Source organism: Salvelinus alpinus, chromosome 2 (genome assembly GCF_045679555.1).
Source record: "Salvelinus alpinus chromosome 2, SLU_Salpinus.1, whole genome shotgun sequence".
Lineage (NCBI taxonomy): Eukaryota > Metazoa > Chordata > Actinopteri > Salmoniformes > Salmonidae > Salvelinus > Salvelinus alpinus.
Window position 1 is genome coordinate 7,333,764 of NC_092087.1, and position 22,269 is coordinate 7,356,032.

Sequence of the window (22,269 nt, forward strand, 5' to 3'; positions counted from 1 at the left end):
ACAGACAGTCAGGTAACAGACACACCTGTAGGAGGGACAGTCAGGTAACAGACACACCCGTAGGAGGGACAGACAGTCAGGTAACAGACACACCCGTAGGAGGGACAGACAGGTAACAGACACACCTGTAGGAGGGACAGACAGTCAGGTAACAGACACACCTGTAGGAGGGACAGACAGTCAGGTAACAGACACACCTGTAGGAGGGAGAGACAGTCAGGTAACAGACACACCTGTAGGAGAGAGAGACAGTCAGGTAACATACACACCTGTAGGAGAGAGAGACAGTCAGGTAACAGACACACCCGTAGGAGGGACAGACAGTCAGGTAACAGACACACCCGTAGGAGGGACAGTCAGGTAACAGACACACCTGTAGGAGGGACAGACAGTCAGGTAACAGACACACCCGTAGGAGGGACAGTCAGGTAACAGACACACCTGTAGGAGGGACAGACAGTCAGGTAACAGACACACCTGCAGGAGGGACAGTCAGGTAACAGACACACCTGTAGGAGGGACAGACAGTCAGGTAACAGACACACCCGTAGGAGGGACAGTCAGGTAACAGACACACCTGTAGGAGGGACAGACAGTCAGGTAACAGACACACCTGTAGGAGGGACAGTCAGGTAACAGACACACCTGTAGGAGGGACAGACAGTCAGGTAACAGACACACCCGTAGGAGGGACAGACAGTCATGTAACAGACACACCCGTAGGAGGGACAGACAGTCAGGTAACAGACACACCTGTAGGAGAGAGAGACAGTCAGGTAACAGACACACCTGTAGGAGGGACAGACAGTCAGGTAACAGACACACCCGTAGGAGGGACAGACAGGTAACAGACACACCTGTAGGAGGGACAGACAGTCAGGTAACAGACACACCTGTAGGAGGGACAGACAGTCAGGTAACAGACACACCTGTAGGAGGGAGAGACAGTCAGGTAACATACACACCCGTAGGAGAGAGAGACAGTCAGGTAACAGACACACCCGTAGGAGGGACAGACAGTCAGGTAACAGACACACCCGTAGGAGGGACAGTCAGGTAACAGACACACCTGTAGGAGGGACAGACAGTCAGGTAACAGACACACCCGTAGGAGGGACAGTCAGGTAACAGACACACCTGTAGGAGGGACAGACAGTCAGGTAACAGACACACCTGCAGGAGGGACAGACAGTCAGGTAACAGACACACCTGTAGGAGGGACAGACAGTCAGGTAACAGACACACCCGTAGGAGGGACAGTCAGGTAACAGACACACCTGTAGGAGGGACAGACAGTCAGGTAACAGACACACCTGTAGGAGGGACAGTCAGGTAACAGACACACCTGTAGGAGGGACAGACAGTCAGGTAACAGACACACCTGTAGGAGGGACAGACAGTCAGGTAACAGACACACCCGTAGGAGGGACAGACAGTCAGGTAACAGACACACCTGTAGGAGGGAGAGACAGTCAGGTAACAGACACACCTGTAGGAGGGAAAGACAGTCAGGTAACAGACACACCTGTAGGAGGGACAGACAGTCAGGTAACAGACACACCTGTAGGAGGGACAGACAGTCAGGTAACAGACACACCTGTAGGAGAGAGAGACAGTCAGGTAACAAACACACCTGTAGGAGGGAGAGACAGTCAGATAACAGACACACCTGTAGGAGAGAGAGACAGTCAGGTAACAGACACACCTGTAGGAGGGACAGACAGTCAGGTAACAGACACACCTGTAGGAGGGACAGACAGTCAGGTAACAGACACACCTGTAGGAGGGACAGACAGTCAGGTAACAGACACACCTGTAGGAGGGACAGACAGTCAGGTAACAGACACACCTGTAGGAGGGACAGACAGTCAGGTAACAGACACACCTGTAGGAGGGAGAGACAGTCAGGAAACAGACACACCTGTAGGAGAGAGAGACAGTCAGGTAACAGACACACCTGTAGGAGGGAGAGACAGTCAGGTAACAGACACACCTGTAGGAGGGAGAGACAGTCGGGTAACAGACACACCTGTAGGAGGGAGAGACAGTCGGGTAACAGACACACCTGTAGGAGGGAAAGACAGTCGGGTAACAGACACACCTGTAGGAGGGACAGACAGTCAGGTAACAGACACACCTGTAGGAGAGAGAGACAGTCAGGTAACAAACACACCTGTAGGAGGGAGAGACAGTCAGATAACAGACACACCTGTAGGAGGGAGAGACAGTCAGGTAACAGACACACCTGTAGGAGAGAGAGACAGTCAGGTAACAGACACACCTGTAGGAGGGAGAGAGTCAGGTAACAGACACACCTGTAGGAGGGAGAGACAGTCGGGTAACAGACACACCTGTAGGAGGGACAGACAGTCAGGTAACAGACACACCTGTAGGAGGGACAGACAGTCAGGTAACAGACACACCTGTAGGAGGGACAGACAGTCAGGTAACAGACACACCTGTAGGAGGGACAGACAGTCAGGTAACAGACACACCTGTAGGAGGGACAGTCAGGTAACAGACACACCTGTAGGAGGGACAGTCAGGTAACAGACACACCTGTAGGAGGGACAGACAGTCAGGTAACAGACACACCTGTAGGAGGGACAGACAGTCAGGTAACAGACACACCTGTAGGAGGGACAGACAGTCAGGTAACAGACACACCTGTAGGAGGGACAGACAGTCAGGTAACAGACACACCTGTAGGAGGGACAGTCAGGTAACAGACACACCTGTAGGAGGGACAGACAGTCAGGTAACAGACACACCCGTAGGAGGGACAGACAGTCAGGTAACAGACACACCCGTAGGAGGGACAGACAGGTAACAGACACACCTGTAGGAGGGACAGACAGTCAGGTAACAGACACACCTGTAGGAGGGACAGACAGTCAGGTAACAGACACACCTGTAGGAGGGAGACAGTCAGGTAACATACACACCTGTAGGAGAGAGAGACAGTCAGGTAACAGACACACCCGTAGGAGGGACAGACAGTCAGGTAACAGACACACCCGTAGGAGGGACAGTCAGGTAACAGACACACCCGTAGGAGGGACAGACAGTCAGGTAACAGACACACCTGCAGGAGGGACAGTCAGGTAACAGACACACCTGTAGGAGGGACAGACAGTCAGGTAACAGACACACCTGTAGGAGGGACAGACAGTCAGGTAACAGACACACCCGTAGGAGGGACAGTCAGGTAACAGACACACCCGTAGGAGGGACAGACAGTCAGGTAACAGACACACCCGTAGGAGGGACAGACAGGTAACAGACACACCTGTAGGAGGGACAGACAGTCAGGTAACAGACACACCTGTAGGAGGGACAGACAGTCAGGTAACAGACACACCCGTAGGAGGGACAGACAGTCAGGTAACAGACACACCCGTAGGAGGGACAGACAGTCAGGTAACAGACACACCTGTAGGAGGGACAGACAGTCAGGTAACAGACACACCTGTAGGAGGGACAGACAGTCAGGTAACAGACACACCTGTAGGAGGGACAGACAGTCAGGTAACAGACACACCTGTAGGAGGGACAGACAGTCAGGTAACAGACACACCTGTAGGAGGGACAGTCAGGTAACAGACACACCTGTAGGAGGGACAGACAGTCAGGTAACAGACACACCCGTAGGAGGGACAGACAGTCAGGTAACAGACACACCCGTAGGAGGGACAGACAGGTAACAGACACACCTGTAGGAGGGACAGACAGTCAGGTAACAGACACACCTGTAGGAGGGACAGACAGTCAGGTAACAGACACACCTGTAGGAGGGAGAGACAGTCAGGTAACATACACACCTGTAGGAGAGAGAGACAGTCAGGTAACAGACACACCCGTAGGAGGGACAGACAGTCAGGTAACAGACACACCCGTAGGAGGGACAGTCAGGTAACAGACACACCTGTAGGAGGGACAGACAGTCAGGTAACAGACACACCCGTAGGAGGGACAGTCAGGTAACAGACACACCTGTAGGAGGGACAGACAGTCAGGTAACAGACACACCTGCAGGAGAGACAGTCAGGTAACATACACACCTGTAGGAGAGAGAGACAGTCAGGTAACAGACACACCCGTAGGAGGGACAGACAGTCAGGTAACAGACACACCCGTAGGAGGGACAGTCAGGTAACAGACACACCTGTAGGAGGGACAGACAGTCAGGTAACAGACACACCCGTAGGAGGGACAGTCAGGTAACAGACACACCTGTAGGAGGGACAGACAGTCAGGTAACAGACACACCTGTAGGAGGGACAGACAGTCAGGTAACAGACACACCCGTAGGAGGGACAGTCAGGTAACAGACACACCTGTAGGAGGGACAGACAGTCAGGTAACAGACACACCTGTAGGAGGGACAGACAGTCAGGTAACAGACACACCTGTAGGAGGGACAGTCAGGTAACAGACACACCTGTAGGAGGGACAGACAGTCAGGTAACAGACACACCTGTAGGAGGGACAGACAGTCAGGTAACAGACACACCCGTAGGAGGGACAGACAGTCAGGTAACAGACACACCTGTAGGAGGGAGAGACAGTCAGGTAACAGACACACCTGTAGGAGGGAAAGACAGTCAGGTAACAGACACACCTGTAGGAGGGACAGACAGTCAGGTAACAGACACACCTGTAGGAGGGACAGACAGTCAGGTAACAGACACACCTGTAGGAGAGAGAGACAGTCAGGTAACAGACACACCTGTAGGAGGGAGAGACAGTCAGATAACAGACACACCTGTAGGAGAGAGAGACAGTCAGGTAACAGACACACCTGTAGGAGGGACAGACAGTCAGGTAACAGACACACCTGTAGGAGGGACAGACAGTCAGGTAACAGACACACCTGTAGGAGGGACAGACAGTCAGGTAACAGACACACCTGTAGGAGGGACAGACAGTCAGGTAACAGACACACCTGTAGGAGGGACAGACAGTCAGGTAACAGACACACCTGTAGGAGGGAGAGACAGTCAGGAAACAGACACACATGTAGGAGAGAGAGACAGTCAGGTAACAGACACACCTGTAGGAGGGAGAGACAGTCGGGTAACAGACACACCTGTAGGAGAGAGAGACAGTCAGGTAACAGACACACCTGTAGGAGGGAGAGACAGTCGGGTAACAGACACACCTGTAGGAGGGAGAGACAGTCGGGTAACAGACACACCTGTAGGAGGGAAAGACAGTCGGGTAACAGACACACCTGTAGGAGGGACAGACAGTCAGGGAACAGACACACCTGTAGGAGAGAGAGACAGTCAGGTAACAAACACACCTGTAGGAGGGAGAGACAGTCAGATAACAGACACACCTGTAGGAGGGAGAGACAGTCAGGTAACAGACACACCTGTAGGAGAGAGAGACAGTCAGGTAACAGACACACCTGTAGGAGGGAGAGAGTCAGGTAACAGACACACCTGTAGGAGGGAGAGACAGTCGGGTAACAGACACACCTGTAGGAGGGACAGACAGTCAGGTAACAGACACACCTGTAGGAGGGACAGACAGTCAGGTAACAGACACACCTGTAGGAGGGACAGACAGTCAGGTAACAGACACACCTGTAGGAGGGACAGACAGTCAGGTAACAGACACACCTGTAGGAGGGACAGTCAGGTAACAGACACACCTGTAGGAGGGACAGTCAGGTAACAGACACACCTGTAGGAGGGACAGACAGTCAGGTAACAGACACACCTGTAGGAGGGACAGACAGTCAGGTAACAGACACACCTGTAGGAGGGACAGACAGTCAGGTAACAGACACACCTGTAGGAGGGACAGACAGTCAGGTAACAGACACACCTGTAGGAGGGACAGACAGTCAGGTAACAGACACACCTGTAGGAGGGACAGTCAGGTAACAGACACACCTGTAGGAGGGACAGACAGTCAGGTAACAGACACACCCGTAGGAGGGACAGACAGTCAGGTAACAGACACACCCGTAGGAGGGACAGACAGGTAACAGACACACCTGTAGGAGGGACAGACAGTCAGGTAACAGACACACCTGTAGGAGGGACAGACAGTCAGGTAACAGACACACCTGTAGGAGGGAGACAGTCAGGTAACATACACACCTGTAGGAGAGAGAGACAGTCAGGTAACAGACACACCCGTAGGAGGGACAGACAGTCAGGTAACAGACACACCCGTAGGAGGGACAGTCAGGTAACAGACACACCTGTAGGAGGGACAGACAGTCAGGTAACAGACACACCCGTAGGAGGGACAGTCAGGTAACAGACACACCTGCAGGAGGGACAGACAGTCAGGTAACAGACACACCTGCAGGAGGGACAGTCAGGTAACAGACACACCTGTAGGAGGGACAGACAGTCAGGTAACAGACACACCCGTAGGAGGGACAGTCAGGTAACAGACACACCTGTAGGAGGGACAGTCAGGTAACAGACACACCTGTAGGAGGGACAGACAGTCAGGTAACAGACACACCCGTAGGAGGGACAGACAGTCAGGTAACAGACACACCCGTAGGAGGGACAGACAGTCAGGTAACAGACACACCCGTAGGAGGGACAGACAGTCAGGTAACAGACACACCTGTAGGAGGGACAGACAGTCAGGTAACAGACACACCTGTAGGAGGGACAGACAGTCAGGTAACAGACACACCTGTAGGAGGGACAGACAGTCAGGTAACAGACACACCTGTAGGAGGGACAGACAGTCAGGTAACAGACACACCTGTAGGAGGGACAGTCAGGTAACAGACACACCTGTAGGAGGGACAGACAGTCAGGTAACAGACACACCCGTAGGAGGGACAGACAGTCAGGTAACAGACACACCCGTAGGAGGGACAGACAGGTAACAGACACACCTGTAGGAGGGACAGACAGTCAGGTAACAGACACACCTGTAGGAGGGACAGACAGTCAGGTAACAGACACACCTGTAGGAGGGAGAGACAGTCAGGTAACATACACACCTGTAGGAGAGAGAGACAGTCAGGTAACAGACACACCCGTAGGAGGGACAGACAGTCAGGTAACAGACACACCCGTAGGAGGGACAGTCAGGTAACAGACACACCTGTAGGAGGGACAGACAGTCAGGTAACAGACACACCCGTAGGAGGGACAGTCAGGTAACAGACACACCTGTAGGAGGGACAGACAGTCAGGTAACAGACACACCTGCAGGAGGGACAGTCAGGTAACAGACACACCTGTAGGAGGGACAGACAGTCAGGTAACAGACACACCCGTAGGAGGGACAGTCAGGTAACAGACACACCTGTAGGAGGGACAGACAGTCAGGTAACAGACACACCTGTAGGAGGGACAGTCAGGTAACAGACACACCTGTAGGAGGGACAGACAGTCAGGTAACAGACACACCCGTAGGAGGGACAGACAGTCATGTAACAGACACACCCGTAGGAGGGACAGACAGTCAGGTAACAGACACACCTGTAGGAGAGAGAGACAGTCAGGTAACAGACACACCTGTAGGAGGGACAGACAGTCAGGTAACAGACACACCCGTAGGAGGGACAGACAGGTAACAGACACACCTGTAGGAGGGACAGACAGTCAGGTAACAGACACACCTGTAGGAGGGACAGACAGTCAGGTAACAGACACACCTGTAGGAGGGAGAGACAGTCAGGTAACATACACACCTGTAGGAGAGAGAGACAGTCAGGTAACAGACACACCCGTAGGAGGGACAGACAGTCAGGTAACAGACACACCCGTAGGAGGGACAGTCAGGTAACAGACACACCTGTAGGAGGGACAGACAGTCAGGTAACAGACACACCCGTAGGAGGGACAGTCAGGTAACAGACACACCTGTAGGAGGGACAGACAGTCAGGTAACAGACACACCTGTAGGAGGGACAGACAGTCAGGTAACAGACACACCCGTAGGAGGGACAGTCAGGTAACAGACACACCTGTAGGAGGGACAGACAGTCAGGTAACAGACACACCTGTAGGAGGGACAGACAGTCAGGTAACAGACACACCTGTAGGAGGGACAGTCAGGTAACAGACACACCTGTAGGAGGGACAGACAGTCAGGTAACAGACACACCTGTAGGAGGGACAGACAGTCAGGTAACAGACACACCCGTAGGAGGGACAGACAGTCAGGTAACAGACACACCTGTAGGAGGGAGAGACAGTCAGGTAACAGACACACCTGTAGGAGGGAAAGACAGTCAGGTAACAGACACACCTGTAGGAGGGACAGACAGTCAGGTAACAGACACACCTGTAGGAGGGACAGACAGTCAGGTAACAGACACACCTGTAGGAGAGAGAGACAGTCAGGTAACAAACACACCTGTAGGAGGGAGAGACAGTCAGATAACAGACACACCTGTAGGAGAGAGAGACAGTCAGGTAACAGACACACCTGTAGGAGGGACAGACAGTCAGGTAACAGACACACCTGTAGGAGGGACAGACAGTCAGGTAACAGACACACCTGTAGGAGGGACAGACAGTCAGGTAACAGACACACCTGTAGGAGGGACAGACAGTCAGGTAACAGACACACCTGTAGGAGGGACAGACAGTCAGGTAACAGACACACCTGTAGGAGGGAGAGACAGTCAGGAAACAGACACACCTGTAGGAGAGAGAGACAGTCAGGTAACAGACACACCTGTAGGAGGGAGAGACAGTCGGGTAACAGACACACCTGTAGGAGAGAGAGACAGTCAGGTAACAGACACACCTGTAGGAGGGAGAGACAGTCGGGTAACAGACACACCTGTAGGAGGGAGAGACAGTCGGGTAACAGACACACCTGTAGGAGGGAAAGACAGTCGGGTAACAGACACACCTGTAGGAGGGACAGACAGTCAGGTAACAGACACACCTGTAGGAGAGAGAGACAGTCAGGTAACAAACACACCTGTAGGAGGGAGAGACAGTCAGATAACAGACACACCTGTAGGAGGGAGAGACAGTCAGGTAACAGACACACCTGTAGGAGAGAGAGACAGTCAGGTAACAGACACACCTGTAGGAGGGAGAGAGTCAGGTAACAGACACACCTGTAGGAGGGAGAGACAGTCGGGTAACAGACACACCTGTAGGAGGGACAGACAGTCAGGTAACAGACACACCTGTAGGAGGGAGAGACAGGTAACAGACACACCTGTAGGAGAGAGAGACAGTCAGGCAACAGACACACCTGTAGGAGGGAGAGACAGTCAGGTAACAGACACACCTGTAGGAGAGAGAGACAGTCAGGTAACAGACACACCTGTAGGAGGGACAGACAGTCAGGTAACCGACACACCTGTAGGAGCGACAGACAGTCAGGTAACAGACACACCTGTAGGAGAGAGAGACAGTCAGGTAACAGACACATCTGTAGGAGGGAGAGACAGTCAGGTAACAGACACACCCGTAGGAGAGAGATACAGTCAGGTAACAGACACACCCGTAGGAGGGACAGACAGTCAGGTAACAGACACACCTGTAGGAGGGACAGACAGTCAGGTAACAGACACACCCGTAGGAGGGACAGACAGTCAGGTAACAGACACACCCGTAGGAGAGAGACAGTCATGTAACAGACACACCCGTAGGAGGGACAGACAGTCAGGTAACAGACACAACCGTAGGAGGGACAGACAGTCAGGTAACAAACACACCTGTAGGAGGGACAGACAGTCAGGTAACAGACACACCTACACAGTTATATGTCACGTGACAGCAAACAAAATGACATCCAATGAGGTTTCATTTTGGTAGTGTAATGTGGATTTGCTACTGTGTGGGGTAAGTGTGTGTGTAAACAATGCCTTGCAAAAGTATTCATCCCCCTTGATGTTTTTCCTATGTTGTTGCATTACAACCTGTCATTTAAATTGAGTTTTATTTGGATTTCATCTAATGGACCGACACAAAATAGTCCAAATTGGTGGAGTGAAAATAAAAAAAATTACATGTTTCAAAAAATATATATATATATTTTATGGAAAAGTGGCCATGCATATGTATTCACCCCCGTTGCTATACAGCCCCTACATAAGATCTGGTGCAACTAATTACCTTCAAAAGTCCCATAATTAGTTAAATAAAGTCCACCTGTGTGCAATCTAAGTGTCACATGATCTGTCACATGATCTCAGTATATATACACCTGTTCTGAAAGGCCCCAGAGTCTGTAACACCACTAAGCAACGGGCACCACCAAGCAAGCAGCACTATGAAGACCAAGGAGCTCTCCAAACAGGTCAGGGACAAAGTTGTGGAGAAGTACAGATCAGGGTTGGGTTATAAAAAAATATCAGAAACTTTAAACATCCCACAGAGCACCATTAAATCCATTGTTAAAAAATGGAAAGAATATGGCACCACAACAAACCTGCCAAGAGAGGGCCGCCCACCAAAACTCACGGACCAGGCAAGGAGGGCATTAATCAGAGAGGCAACAAAGAGACCAAAGATAACCCTGAAGGAGCTGCAAAGCTCCACAGTGGAGATTGGAGTATCTGTCCATAGGACCACTTTAAGCCGTACACGCCACAGAGCTGGGCTTTACGGAAGAGTGGCCAGAAAGAAGCCATTGCTTAAAGAAAAAAATAAGCAAACACGTTTGGTGTTCGCCAAAAGGCATGTGGGAGACTCCCCAAACATATAGAAGGTGGTACTCTGGTCAGATGAGACAAAATGTAGCTTTTTGGCCATCAAGGAAAACACTATGTCTGGCGCAAACCCAACACCTCTCATTACCCCGAGAACACCTCCCATCACCCCGAGAACACCATCCCCACAGTGAAGCATGGTGGTGGTAGCATCATGCTGTGGGGGATGTTTTTCCATCAGGCAGGGACTGGGAAACTGGTCAGAATTGAAGGAATGATGGATGGCGCTAAATACTGGGAAATTCTTGAGGGAAACCTGTTTCAGTCTTCCAGAGATGTGAGACTGGGATGGAGGTTCACCTTCCAGCAGGACAATGACCCTAAAAATACTGCTAAAGCAACACTTAAGTGATTTAAGGCGAAACATTTAAATGTCTTGGAATGGCCTAGTCAAAGCCCAGACTTCAATCCCATTGAGAATCTGTGGTATGACTTAAAGATTGCTGTACACCAGCGGAACCCATCCAACTTGAAGGAGCTGGAGCAGTTTTGCCTTGAAGAATGGGCAAAAATCCCACTGGCTAAATGTGCCAAGCTTATAGAGACATACCCTAAGAGACTTGCAGCTGTAATTGCTGCAAAAGGTGGCTCTATTATAATTATGTTATAATTATAATAATTTTGCATCTTCAAAGTGGTAGGCATGTTGTGTAAATCAAATGATACAAATCCCCCCCAAAATATATTTTAATTCCAGGTTGTAAGGCAACGAAATAGGAAAAATGCCAAGGGGGGGTGGATACTTTGGCAAGCCACTGTATATGGACTCCTACCCTCTCCATGGCGTCCTGGTTGTAAGCTAGGTAGTAGAGACACAGTGACACCCCAGTAGCAGCCATGGAGGGTCTGGGGATATCCAGCAGCTTCTGCACTCCTCCGTGAGCTATGAAGTCAGCAGCAAACTTCTTGTGCAGGAGCAGGGAGGCAAGGTACTGGAGAGAGAGAGAGCAGAGAGGGCAGAGAGGGCAGAGAGAGAGAGCAGAGAGAGAGCAGAGAGAGAGAGAGCAGAGAGGGCAGAGAGAGAGGGCAGAGAGAGCAGAGAGAGCAGAGAGAGCAGAGAGGGCAGAGAGGGCAGAGAGGGCAGAGAGAGCAGAGAGAGAGAGAGAGAGCAGAGAGAGAGAGCAGAGAGAGAGAGCAGAGAGAGAGAGAGCAGAGAGAGAGAGAGCAGAGAGAGAACAGAGAGGGCAGAGAGAGAGAGAGAGAGAGGGCAGAGAGAGCAGAGAGAGAGAGGGCAGAGAGAGAGAGGGCAGAGAGAGAGAGGGCAGAGAGAGAGAGGGCAGAGAGAGAGAGGGCAGAGAGAGAGAGGGCAGAGAGAGAGAGGGCAGAGAGAGAGAGGGCAGAGAGAGAGAGGGCAGAGAGAGCAGAGGGAGCAGAAAGAACAGAGAGAGAGGGCAGAGAGAGCAGAGAGGGAAGAGAGAGCAGAGGGAAGAGAGAGCAGAGAGGGAAGAGAGAGCAGAGAGGGAAGAGAGGGAAGAGAGAGAAGAGAGAGAAGAGAGGGAAGAGAGAGCAGAGAGGGAAGAGAGAGCAGAGAGGGAAGAGAGAGCAGAGAGGGAAGAGAGGGAAAAGAGAGAAGAGAGAGAAGAGAGGGCAGAGAGAGCAGAGAGGGAAGAGAGGGAAAAGAGAGAAGAGAGAGAAGAGAGGGCAGAGAGAGAAGAGAGGGCAGAGAGAGCAGAGAGAGAAGAGAGGGCAGAGAGAGCAGAGAGAGAAGAGAGGGCAGAGAGAGCAGAGAGGGCAGAGAGAGCAGAGAGAGCAGAGAGAGAAGAGAGGGCAGAGAGAGAAGAGAGGGCAGAGAGGGCAGAGAGAGCAGAGAGAGCAGAGAGAGAAGAGAGAGGGCGCAAACGACATCCGTTACAACAACACACAGACCCTATCTCTATGTGAGCAGAAGCCGGCCTGGTCTTATCACAGACACAGACACAGCTGATCTGCTCCTGTCAGGCTATAGAGATGCTCATGCTGTGAGTCTCCTAACCCTTCTCTGTTTCCAGAGGAGTTTCTCTGCACCATCTGTCGCCTTGAGCTTTCAGTCAGTTTCCTTTATTCTCCGCAGGTAATGACTAGCTGGCTAAAAAACAACCCTTATTCTCTACAGGTAATGACTCGCTGGCTAAAAAACAACCCTTATTCTCTACAGGTAATGACTCGCTGGCTAAAAAACAACCCTTATTCTCTACAGGTAATGACTCGCTGGCTAAAAAACAACCCTTATTCTCTACAGGTAATGACTCGCTGGCTAAAAAACAACCCTTATTCTCTACAGGTAATGACTCGCTGGCTAAAAAACAACCCTTATTCTCTACAGGTAATGACTCGCTGGCTAAAAAACAACCCTTATTCTCTACAGGTAATGACTAGCTGGCTAAAAAACAACCCTTATTCTCTACAGGTAATGACTAGCTGGCTAAAAAACAACCCTTATGCTCTACAGGTAATGACTAGCTGGCTAAAAAACAACCCTTATTCTCTACAGGTAATGACTAGCTGGCTAAAAAACAACCCTTATCCTCTTCAGGTAATGACTAGCTGGCTACAAAACAACCCTTATTCTCTACAGGTAATGACTAGCTGGCTACAAAACAACCCTTATTCTCTACAGGTAATGACTAGCTGGCTACAAAACAACCCTTATCCTCTACAGGTAATGACTAGCTGGCTACAAAACAACCCTTATCCTCTACAGGTAATGACTAGCTGGCTACAAAACAACCCTTATCCTCTACAGGTAATGACTCGCTGGCTAAAAAACAACCCTTATCCAATTCATCTAATAGGGAATAACAATGTAGTCATAGGAAATAAAACCGTAAGATGTGAAGCTCTGGGAGTGGCACTAATGCTAAATAAAGAGATCAGTGATGATGATGATGATTACCAGGAGTGAGTCGAAGGTGAGCTGGACATCGTGGGTGTGTTTCAGGTCAATGTAGTGCATAAGAAGCTCTCTGGTGTCCATCTGCATGAAAACAGCTAGCAGCTCCAGAGGGAGAGAGAGACGGTGAGAACAGAACAGTTGGTTAAAGTCCTCAAAGCACATAAAAATAAAACATTTATTCAAAGCTTATATCGACCAGTTAAGTGACTGACAAAACATGAGTATGTAGAATGGCTAAAAAAAAAAAGTATATAATTTATGAAGTACTTTGTGTATGACCAACACTGTACTTGCTCATGTACCTACAATGTAAATAAATGCATATCAGGGACATATTATGGGAAGTGGGACCAATGTTAAGTGGTGATGGGATCCTTAATATCTGTGTGTGTGTGTGTGTGTGTGTGTGTGTGTGTGTGTGTGTGTGTGTGTGTGTAAGTGTGTGTGTGTAAGTGTGTGTGTAAGTGTGTGTGTAAGTGTGTGTGTAAGTGTGTGTGTAAGTGTGTGTGTAAGTGTGTGTGTAAGTGTGTGTGTGTGTGTGTGTGTGTGTGTGAGACAGGGGTCCAGTCACTACCTCCTGGTAGTCTCCTAGGGGTGTGAGGTACTGGAGGATGAGACGTTGCTCTATAGCAGGGGTGAGGGGATACAGCCGGTAGTTACCCCCAATCACCCAGGAGCTCATCTCTGACCAGCTACTGTTAGACTGGTCACTACCGGTAGTGCAGGACAATCCTCTCTCTGGATCCATGGAAGAGGTGGTGAAGTGGACTTTCTGTGTGGATTCACACAAAGAGGTTACGTATCCCCTCAAAAAACAGCCCTTTCATTTGATTTGCAGCTGTATATGAAAACAATACACACGAACCGGTACAACAAAAAGGGTGCGAGTCTGAAAAAGCCCTGGTCAAAAAAAGATTGCACTGCAGGGGAAAAGTATGTTATTTCAGAAAACAGCCTGGTGGATCTCACCTGTTTAGCTTTTCTTCCATTCTCCCTGGCTGTGGCTGTTCTCTTCCTCCCCAGGCCTCCTCCAGACTCCTGCCCTCTGGTTTCAGGCTCTCCCAGGCTGGTCTCGGGGCCTGGTGCCGGGCAGGGACCTGGCTGGTACAGGGGGTCTGGAATGGGCTTCACCGATACACAGCTGCTGGTCTTCTGGGCCTTACCTAAGTGGAACGGCGGCTTGGGCCTGGACCACGCAGGCCTGCTACAACTACTACTACATGTTGTCTCTCTTCCGCTCTCCTTTTTCTTCTTCTCCTCTTCCTCCTCCTCCTCTTCCTCCATGTTATCTGTTGCTGTATTCTGAGATGTACTGCCCTCTTCCTCATTGGCGTCTCCGTCTTTAGGTTCCTCTGCTACAGACTGGAGGGACTGAGACGTCTTCTTAGGACCGGGGTGTTTTAAATCCTGACGACTCTTTGATTCTTTATCCTGCAGCTCACGTAGCCGCATCAGCATCAGCGGCACCTGAGACACCAAGGATCACATTGAAGCATCGTCTATGAACAACATCAACAACAACAATGTGTGCCTGTGTACACGAACCAGTTTAGAGTTGTCATCCCGGTAGTTGGTAGCTATCTCCTGGTTCTCCATCGCTCTAGCCAGTAGTCCTGTAGCATAGATACACAGAGGCAGCTCTGCCTCCTGGGCCCATTTAAACAGCTTCTCAACCAGACCCTCCTGTTTCCACACACACACACACACACACACACACGTCAAAACAGGGCTTTACAACATTCACAAGGGGACTGTGTCCGTGTCGGGCAAATGACTGGTTTCTGTAATGGATCCAATTACATTTCTAACTATGATGTTTAGGTACAAATGACAGCAGCGTTCCTTCTAGATTAAATCATTTTATGACTGGGGGGGGGGGGGGGGGGACATTGGAGCTAGGCAAGGATGTATCCTGCCTGACCAATCGTAGGAGAATGACAATGACAGTACCTTCTCCAGGAAGACCACAGCCGTCTGAATGACAGTACAGTACCTTCTCCTGTAACACCACAGCTGTCTGAATGACAGTCCCTCCTCCTGTAACACCACAGCTGTCTGAATGACAGTACAGTACCTTCTCCTGTAACACCCCAGCTGTCAGAATGACAGTACAGTACCTCCTCCTGTAACACCACAGCTGTCTGAATGACAGTACAGTACCTCCTCCTGTAACACCCCAGCTGTCTGAATGACAGTACAGTACCTCCTCCTGTAACACCACAGCTGTCTGAATGACAGTCCCTCCTCCTGTAACACCACAGCTGTCTGAATGACAGTACAGTACCTTCTCCTGTAACACCCCAGCTGTCAGAATGACAGTACAGTACCTCCTCCTGTAACACCACAGCTGTCAGAATGACAGTCCCTCCTCCTGTAACACCACAGCTGTCTGAATGACAGTACCTTCTCCTGTAACACCACAGCTGTCAGAATGACAGTACAGTACCTCCTCCTGTAACACCACAGCTGTCTGAATGACAGTCCCTCCTCCTGTAACACCACAGCTGTCTGAATGACAGTACCTTCTCCTGTAACACCACAGCTGTCAGAATGACAGTACAGTACCTCTTCCTGTAACACCACAGCTGTCAGAATGACAGTACAGTACCTCCTCCTGTAACACCACAGCTGTCTGAATGACAGTACAGTACCTCCTCCTGTAACACCACAGCTGTCTGAATGACAGTACAGTACCTCCTCCTGTAACACCCCAGCTGTCTAAATGACAGTACAGTACCTCCTCCTGTAACACCACAGCTGTCTGAATGACAGTACAGTACCTTCTCCTGTAACACCACAGCTGTCAGAATGACAGTACATTACCTCCTCCTGTAACACCACAGCTGTCTGAATGACAGTACAGTACCTCCTCCTGTAACACCACAGCTGTCTGAATGACAGTACCTCCTCCTGTAACACCACAGCTGTCAGAATGACAGTACAGTACCTCCTCCTGTAACACCACAGCTGTCAGAATGACAGTACAGTACCTCCTCCTGTAACACCAAAGCTGTCTGAATGACAGTACAGTACCTCCTCCTGTAACACCACAGCTGTCTGAATGACAGTACAGTACCTCCTCCTGTAACACCACAGCTGTCTGAATGACAGTACAGTACCTTCTCCTGTAACACCACAGCTGTCTGAATGACAGTACAGTACCTCCTCCTGTAACACCACAGCTGTCTGAATGACAGTACAGTACCTCCTCCTGTAACACCACAGCTGTCTGAATGACAGTACCTCCTCCTGTAACACCACAGCTGTCAGAATGACAGTACAGTACCTCCTCCTGTAACACCACAGCTGTCAGAATGACAGTACAGTACCTCCTCCTGTAACACCACAGCTGTCTGAATGACGGTACCTCCTCCTGTAACACCACAGCTGTCTGAATGACAGTACAGTACCTCCTCCTGTAACACCACAGCTGTCTGAATGACAGTACAGTACCTCCTCCTGTAACACCACAGCTGTCAGAATGACAGTACAGTACCTCCTCCTGTAACACCACAGCTGTCTGAATGACAGTACAGTACCTTCTCCTGTAACACCACAGCTGTCTGAATGACAGTACAGTACCTCCTCCTGTAACACCTCAGCTGTCTGAATGACAGTACAGTACCTCCTCCTGTAACACCACAGCTGTCTGAATGACAGTACCTCCTCCTGTAACACCACAGCTGTCAGAATGACAGTACAGTACCTTCTCATGTAACACCACAGCTGTCAGAATGACAGTACAGTACCTCCTCCTGTAACACCACAGCTGTCAGAATGACAGTACAGTACCTTCTCCTGTAACACCACAGCTGTCTGAATGACAGTACTGTACCTCCTCCTGTAACACCACAGCTGTCTGAATGACAGTATTGTACCTCCTCCTGTAACACCACAGCTGTCTGAATGACAGTACAGTACCTTCTCATGTAACACCACAGCTGTCAGAATGACAGTACAGTACCTCCTCCTGTAACACCACAGCTGTCAGAATGACAGTACAGTACCTCCTCCTGTAACACCACAGCTGTCAGAATGACAGTACAGTACCTCCTCCTGTAACACCACAGCTGTCTGAATGACAGTACAGTACCTTCTCATGTAACACCACAGCTGTCAGAATGACAGTACAGTACCTCCTCCTGTAACACCACAGCTGTCAGAATGACAGTACAGTACCTCCTCCTGTAACACCACAGCTGTCAGAATGACAGTACCTTCTCATGTAACACCACAGCTGTCTGAATGACAGTACAGTACCTCCTCCTGTAACACCACAGCTGTCAGAATGACAGTCCCTCCTCCTGTAACACCACATCTGTCTGAATGACAGTACCTCCTCCTGTAACACCACAGCTGTCTGAATGACAGTACCTCCTCCTGTAACACCACAGCTGTCAGAATGACAGTACAGTACCTCCTCCTGTAACACCACAGCTGTCAGAATGACAGTACAATACCTCCTTCTGTAACACCACAGCTGTCTGAATGACAGTACCTCCTCCTGTAACACCACAGCTGTCTGAATGACAGTACCTTGTCCTGTAACACCACAGCTGTCAGAATGACAGTACCTTCTCATGTAACACCACAGCTGTCTGAATGACAGTACAGTACCTCCTCCTGTAACACCACAGCTGTCAGAATGACAGTACAGTACCTCCTGTAACACCACAGCTGTCTGAATGACAGTACCTCCTCCTGTAACACCACAGCTCTCTGAATGACAGTACCTTCTCCTGTAACACCACAGCTGTCAGAATGACAGTACCTCCTCCTGTAACACCACAGCTGTCAGAATGACAGTACAGTCCCTCCTTCTGTAACACCACAGCTGTCTGAATGACAGTACAGTACCTTCTCCTGTAACACCACAGCTGTCAGAATGACAGTCCCTCCTCCTGTAACACCACAGCTGTCTGAATGACAGTACAGTACCTCCTCCTGTAACACCACAGCTGTCTGAATGACAGTACAGTACCTCCTCCTGTAACACCACAGCTGTCTGAATGACAGTACAGTACCTCCTCCTGTAACACCACAGCTGTCAGAATGACAGAACCATCTCCTGTAACACCACAGCTGCCAGAATGACAGTACAGTACCATCTCCTGTAACACCACAGCTGTCTGAATGACAGTACAGTACCTCCTCCTGTAACACCACAGCTGTCAATGACAGTACAGTACCTCCTCCTGGAACACCACAGCTGTCTGAATGACAGTACAGTACCTTCTCCTGGAACACCACAGCTGTCAATGACAGTACAGTACCTTCTCCTGGAACACCACAGCTGTCAATGACAGTACAGTACCTTCTCCTGGAACACCACAGCTGTCAGAATGACAGTACAGTACCTCCTCCTGTAACACCACAGCTGTCAGAATGACAGTACAGTACCTCCTCCTGTAACACCACAGCTGTCAGAATGACAGTACAGTACCTCCTCCTGTAACACCACAGCTGTCAGAATGACAGTACAGTACCTCCTCCTGTAACACCACAGCTGTCAGAATGACAGTACCTCCTCCTGTAACACCCCAGCTGTCTGAATGACAGTACCTTCTCCTGTAACACCCCAGCTGTCTGAATGACAGTACCTCCTCCTGTAACACCCCAGCTGTCAATGACAGTACAGTACCTCTTCCTGTAACACCACAGCTGTCTGAATGACAGTACCTCCTCCTGTAACACCCCAGCTGTCTGAATGACAGTACCTCCTCCTGTAACACCACAGCTGTCTGAATGACAGTACCTTCTCCTGTAACACCCCAGCTGTCAATGACAGTACAGTACCTCCTCCTGTAACACCACAGCTGTCTGAATGACAGTACAGTACCTTCTCCTGGAACACCACAGCTGTCTGAATGACAGTACAGTACCTTCTCCTGGAACACCACAGCTGTCAATGACAGTACAGTACCTTCTCCTGGAACACCACAGCTGTCAGAATGACAGTACAGTACCTCCTCCTGGAACACCACAGCTGTCTGAATGACAGTACCTCCTCCTGTAACACCACAGCTGTCTGAATGACAGTACAGTACCTTCTCCTGTAACACCACAGCTGTCTGAATGACAGTACAGTACCTTCTCCTGGAACACCACAGCTGTCAGAATGACAGTACAGTACCTCCTCCTGGAACACCACAGCTGTCTGAATGACAGTACCTCCTCCTGTAACACCACAGCTGTCTGAATGACAGTACAGTACCTTCTCCTGGAACACCACAGCTGTCTCCAGACCCGGCATTATGTTCTGTAGCAGACGACACGCTGCCGTGTTCATGGACAGCTCTCTACTGGTCATCACATAGCTATTCAGCAACTAGAGGGAGAGGTCAGAAGTCAGACAGGGTTAACACACACAGCTCTCTACTGGTCATCACATAGCTATTCAGCAACTAGAGGGAGAGGTCAGAGGTCAGACACAGGGTTAACACACACAGCTCTCTACTAGTCATCACATAGCTATTCAGCAACTAGAGGGAGAGGTCAGAGGTCAGACACAGGGTTAACACACACAGCTCTCTACTGGTCATCACATAGCTATTCAGCAACTAGAGGGAGAGGTCAGAGGTCAAACAGGGTTAACACACACAGCTCTCTACTGGTCATCACATAGCTATTCAGCAACTAGAGGTCAGACACAGGGTTAACACACAGCTCTCTACTGGTCATCACATAGTTATTGAACAGCTGGAGGTCAGACACAGGGTTAACACAGAATCACAGACCTCAGCAGTCTAATTAACGTCATAGAAGAAGTGTAGGTCAATTTGTATTGACAGTAGCCTCGATTCGTACCGCATTTGTGAAGTCGTCATTCTTGAAGAGGATTTTCAGTAAATGTCCCAACATGCATTCTGGATCTGCTCGTCCTGGATGTCGGTCATCAAACGGGTCAGGATCAGCTTTGTGATACTCCTCTGTCTCGCGCTCTACCAGCTCAGAGATCCTAACACACACAGAGAAAACAGGAATTATCAACTGTCTGTCATATGAAGAATAGAAGATGACTTTTGTAAATGTCTACATGATCGCAATGCAGCAGCAACGGATGGACCTAAACAGCGCAACAGCAACAGGCCTATACAAAAAGACATCGCCAGTAAATCCACTGAAGTCTCTCACTAGTCTTCTCCATTATTAGCTAGTTGGTGTTACTGACTTGGTGAGGATGGAGACCAGGTCGTCAGTGGTTCCTTGCTGCTCCGTCTCCCATTGGTCCAGCAGAGAGGTCAGCTCTGCCTTGGCGTCCACCAGCACAGCAGGGGAGGCCATGGTTTCTTTACCTGAGAGAGGGAGAGAAGGAGGGCACAGAGTGTGAGAGAGAGAGAGAGAGAGAGAGAGAGAGAGAGAGAGAGAGAGAGAGAGAGAGAGAGAAAATGTACAATACAGGATGATTCAGTTCTGCGATGGTACATGAGAGACAACTCGACGTGTGTTTACCCCTGTTTACCCAGACTCTGATATTAGATCTTGATGTCATCCTGCCATTTCACTCTCTGCAAATGTCTAGATTAACGTTAAGAGTGAAAACAGTAGCTAACGTTCGCTGGCAAGTTCCTAAAGTAACTCGTTAGCTACTCGATGTCGAGGACTGAACTGATCAACGTAGTTTTATCTAGCTTACTAGTTACGTCACTTTAGGCTGGCTAATTAGCTACTTGGACAAACGACGTGACGTAACCTAACTAGTCAGTCGACGGAAGGAGTACTGAGTAACTAGCTAGCTAAGTAGTTAACGTTAGATGTCTAACTACGAGTAGTTAAGTGGAGGAGAAACAAGATAAGTGGGTCAATGTGGTAGCTCTAGCTAGCAAAAAGTAATCCAACAGGTGGCTAGCTAACTGACGTTAGCTACAGTGGCATTGTTTGTGTGGAAACAACTTGGCGTAATTAACGTTCCTAGCCAACTGTTTAGTAAATTAGCGTAGCAAGCTAGGCTGCTTTTGACTTCTTCCTAACTCATACTAGGTGCCGCGTATATAGCTAGCCAGTTAGCACACTTTCAGATCACTGGATTGTTTAACACTGTGTCCCCAACACAAGCCAGCAAACGTTACCGAGCATGCACGAGTCGCGCATACCGAAAAACAAGGAGTCGTGTCACGGCAGGATCACTCAAGTTCACTGCTTTTAAACATCCGGATTGCCTACCTTTTTGTTGCAGAAGACAACTGTAGCTCAAGCGTATTGTTGTGAATTTGACGAATAGGGTGGTATGAAGGGGGAAAAAACGATCTATTAATATAAGCGAAAGTTTCACATGTTTATTTGGCAAACTTCACTCACGGTAGCACGCTGGAAACGTCACAGACAGATGTCGACTTTTGATGACGTCATCGACGTTTTATTCCGCTCCATTCTATCTCCTTATTATAGTTCTAACTTTGTATTTATACTTTTTTTTTAATCAGCAAGATATTTATAGATTTTTTAAAAATTAAGAAAAACAATCACTACAATCGTGTGATTAAAAAAATATACACATATTGTGTAAATGGTTAGTCATCATGACATGGAACAGTGTCAGTCTGCGGGATGTTCATTCGGGAATATATTATCGAGTTTATTTACTTAGCTAATCAATTGTTTGTATGTGAATTGGGTGGCTTTTAAATTATAGTCATACTTGCAATTATTTAGTTAGTTCAACAATGTGTGGACCTATCTCATGAAGAGAAAGGTAATGTGTCCAAATTCTGAAATGAATCGTTCCTTA

General features: G+C 49.5%; 1 protein-coding gene across 3 annotated transcripts in view; it reads right to left on the reverse strand.

The window, feature by feature from the left end:
• Nucleotides 1-21,872, reverse strand: part of LOC139553250 (DDB1- and CUL4-associated factor 1-like) — a 46,840-nt gene extending 24,968 nt beyond the window's left edge. Inside the window, exons 1-9 of one of the 3 annotated variants that reach the window (XM_071365399.1) lie at nt 21,840-21,872; nt 20,713-20,836; nt 20,349-20,499; nt 19,756-19,869; nt 15,087-15,224; nt 14,511-15,008; nt 14,116-14,313; nt 13,542-13,643; nt 11,443-11,601 (exon numbers count right to left, since the gene is read on the reverse strand). In XM_071365399.1, coding sequence (XP_071221500.1) covers nt 11,443-11,601; nt 13,542-13,643; nt 14,116-14,313; nt 14,511-15,008; nt 15,087-15,224; nt 19,756-19,869; nt 20,349-20,499; nt 20,713-20,825 — 1,473 coding nt within the window. In that variant the 5' untranslated portion in view covers nt 20,826-20,836; nt 21,840-21,872. Of the gene's footprint in view, nt 1-11,442; nt 11,602-13,541; nt 13,644-14,115; nt 14,314-14,510; nt 15,009-15,086; nt 15,225-19,755; nt 19,870-20,348; nt 20,500-20,712; nt 20,837-20,993; nt 21,592-21,704 lie in introns of those variants that run through there. The other 2 variants (XM_071365392.1, XM_071365384.1) reach the window with 2 other exon arrangements.
• Nucleotides 21,873-22,269: the final 397 nt, after the last annotated feature.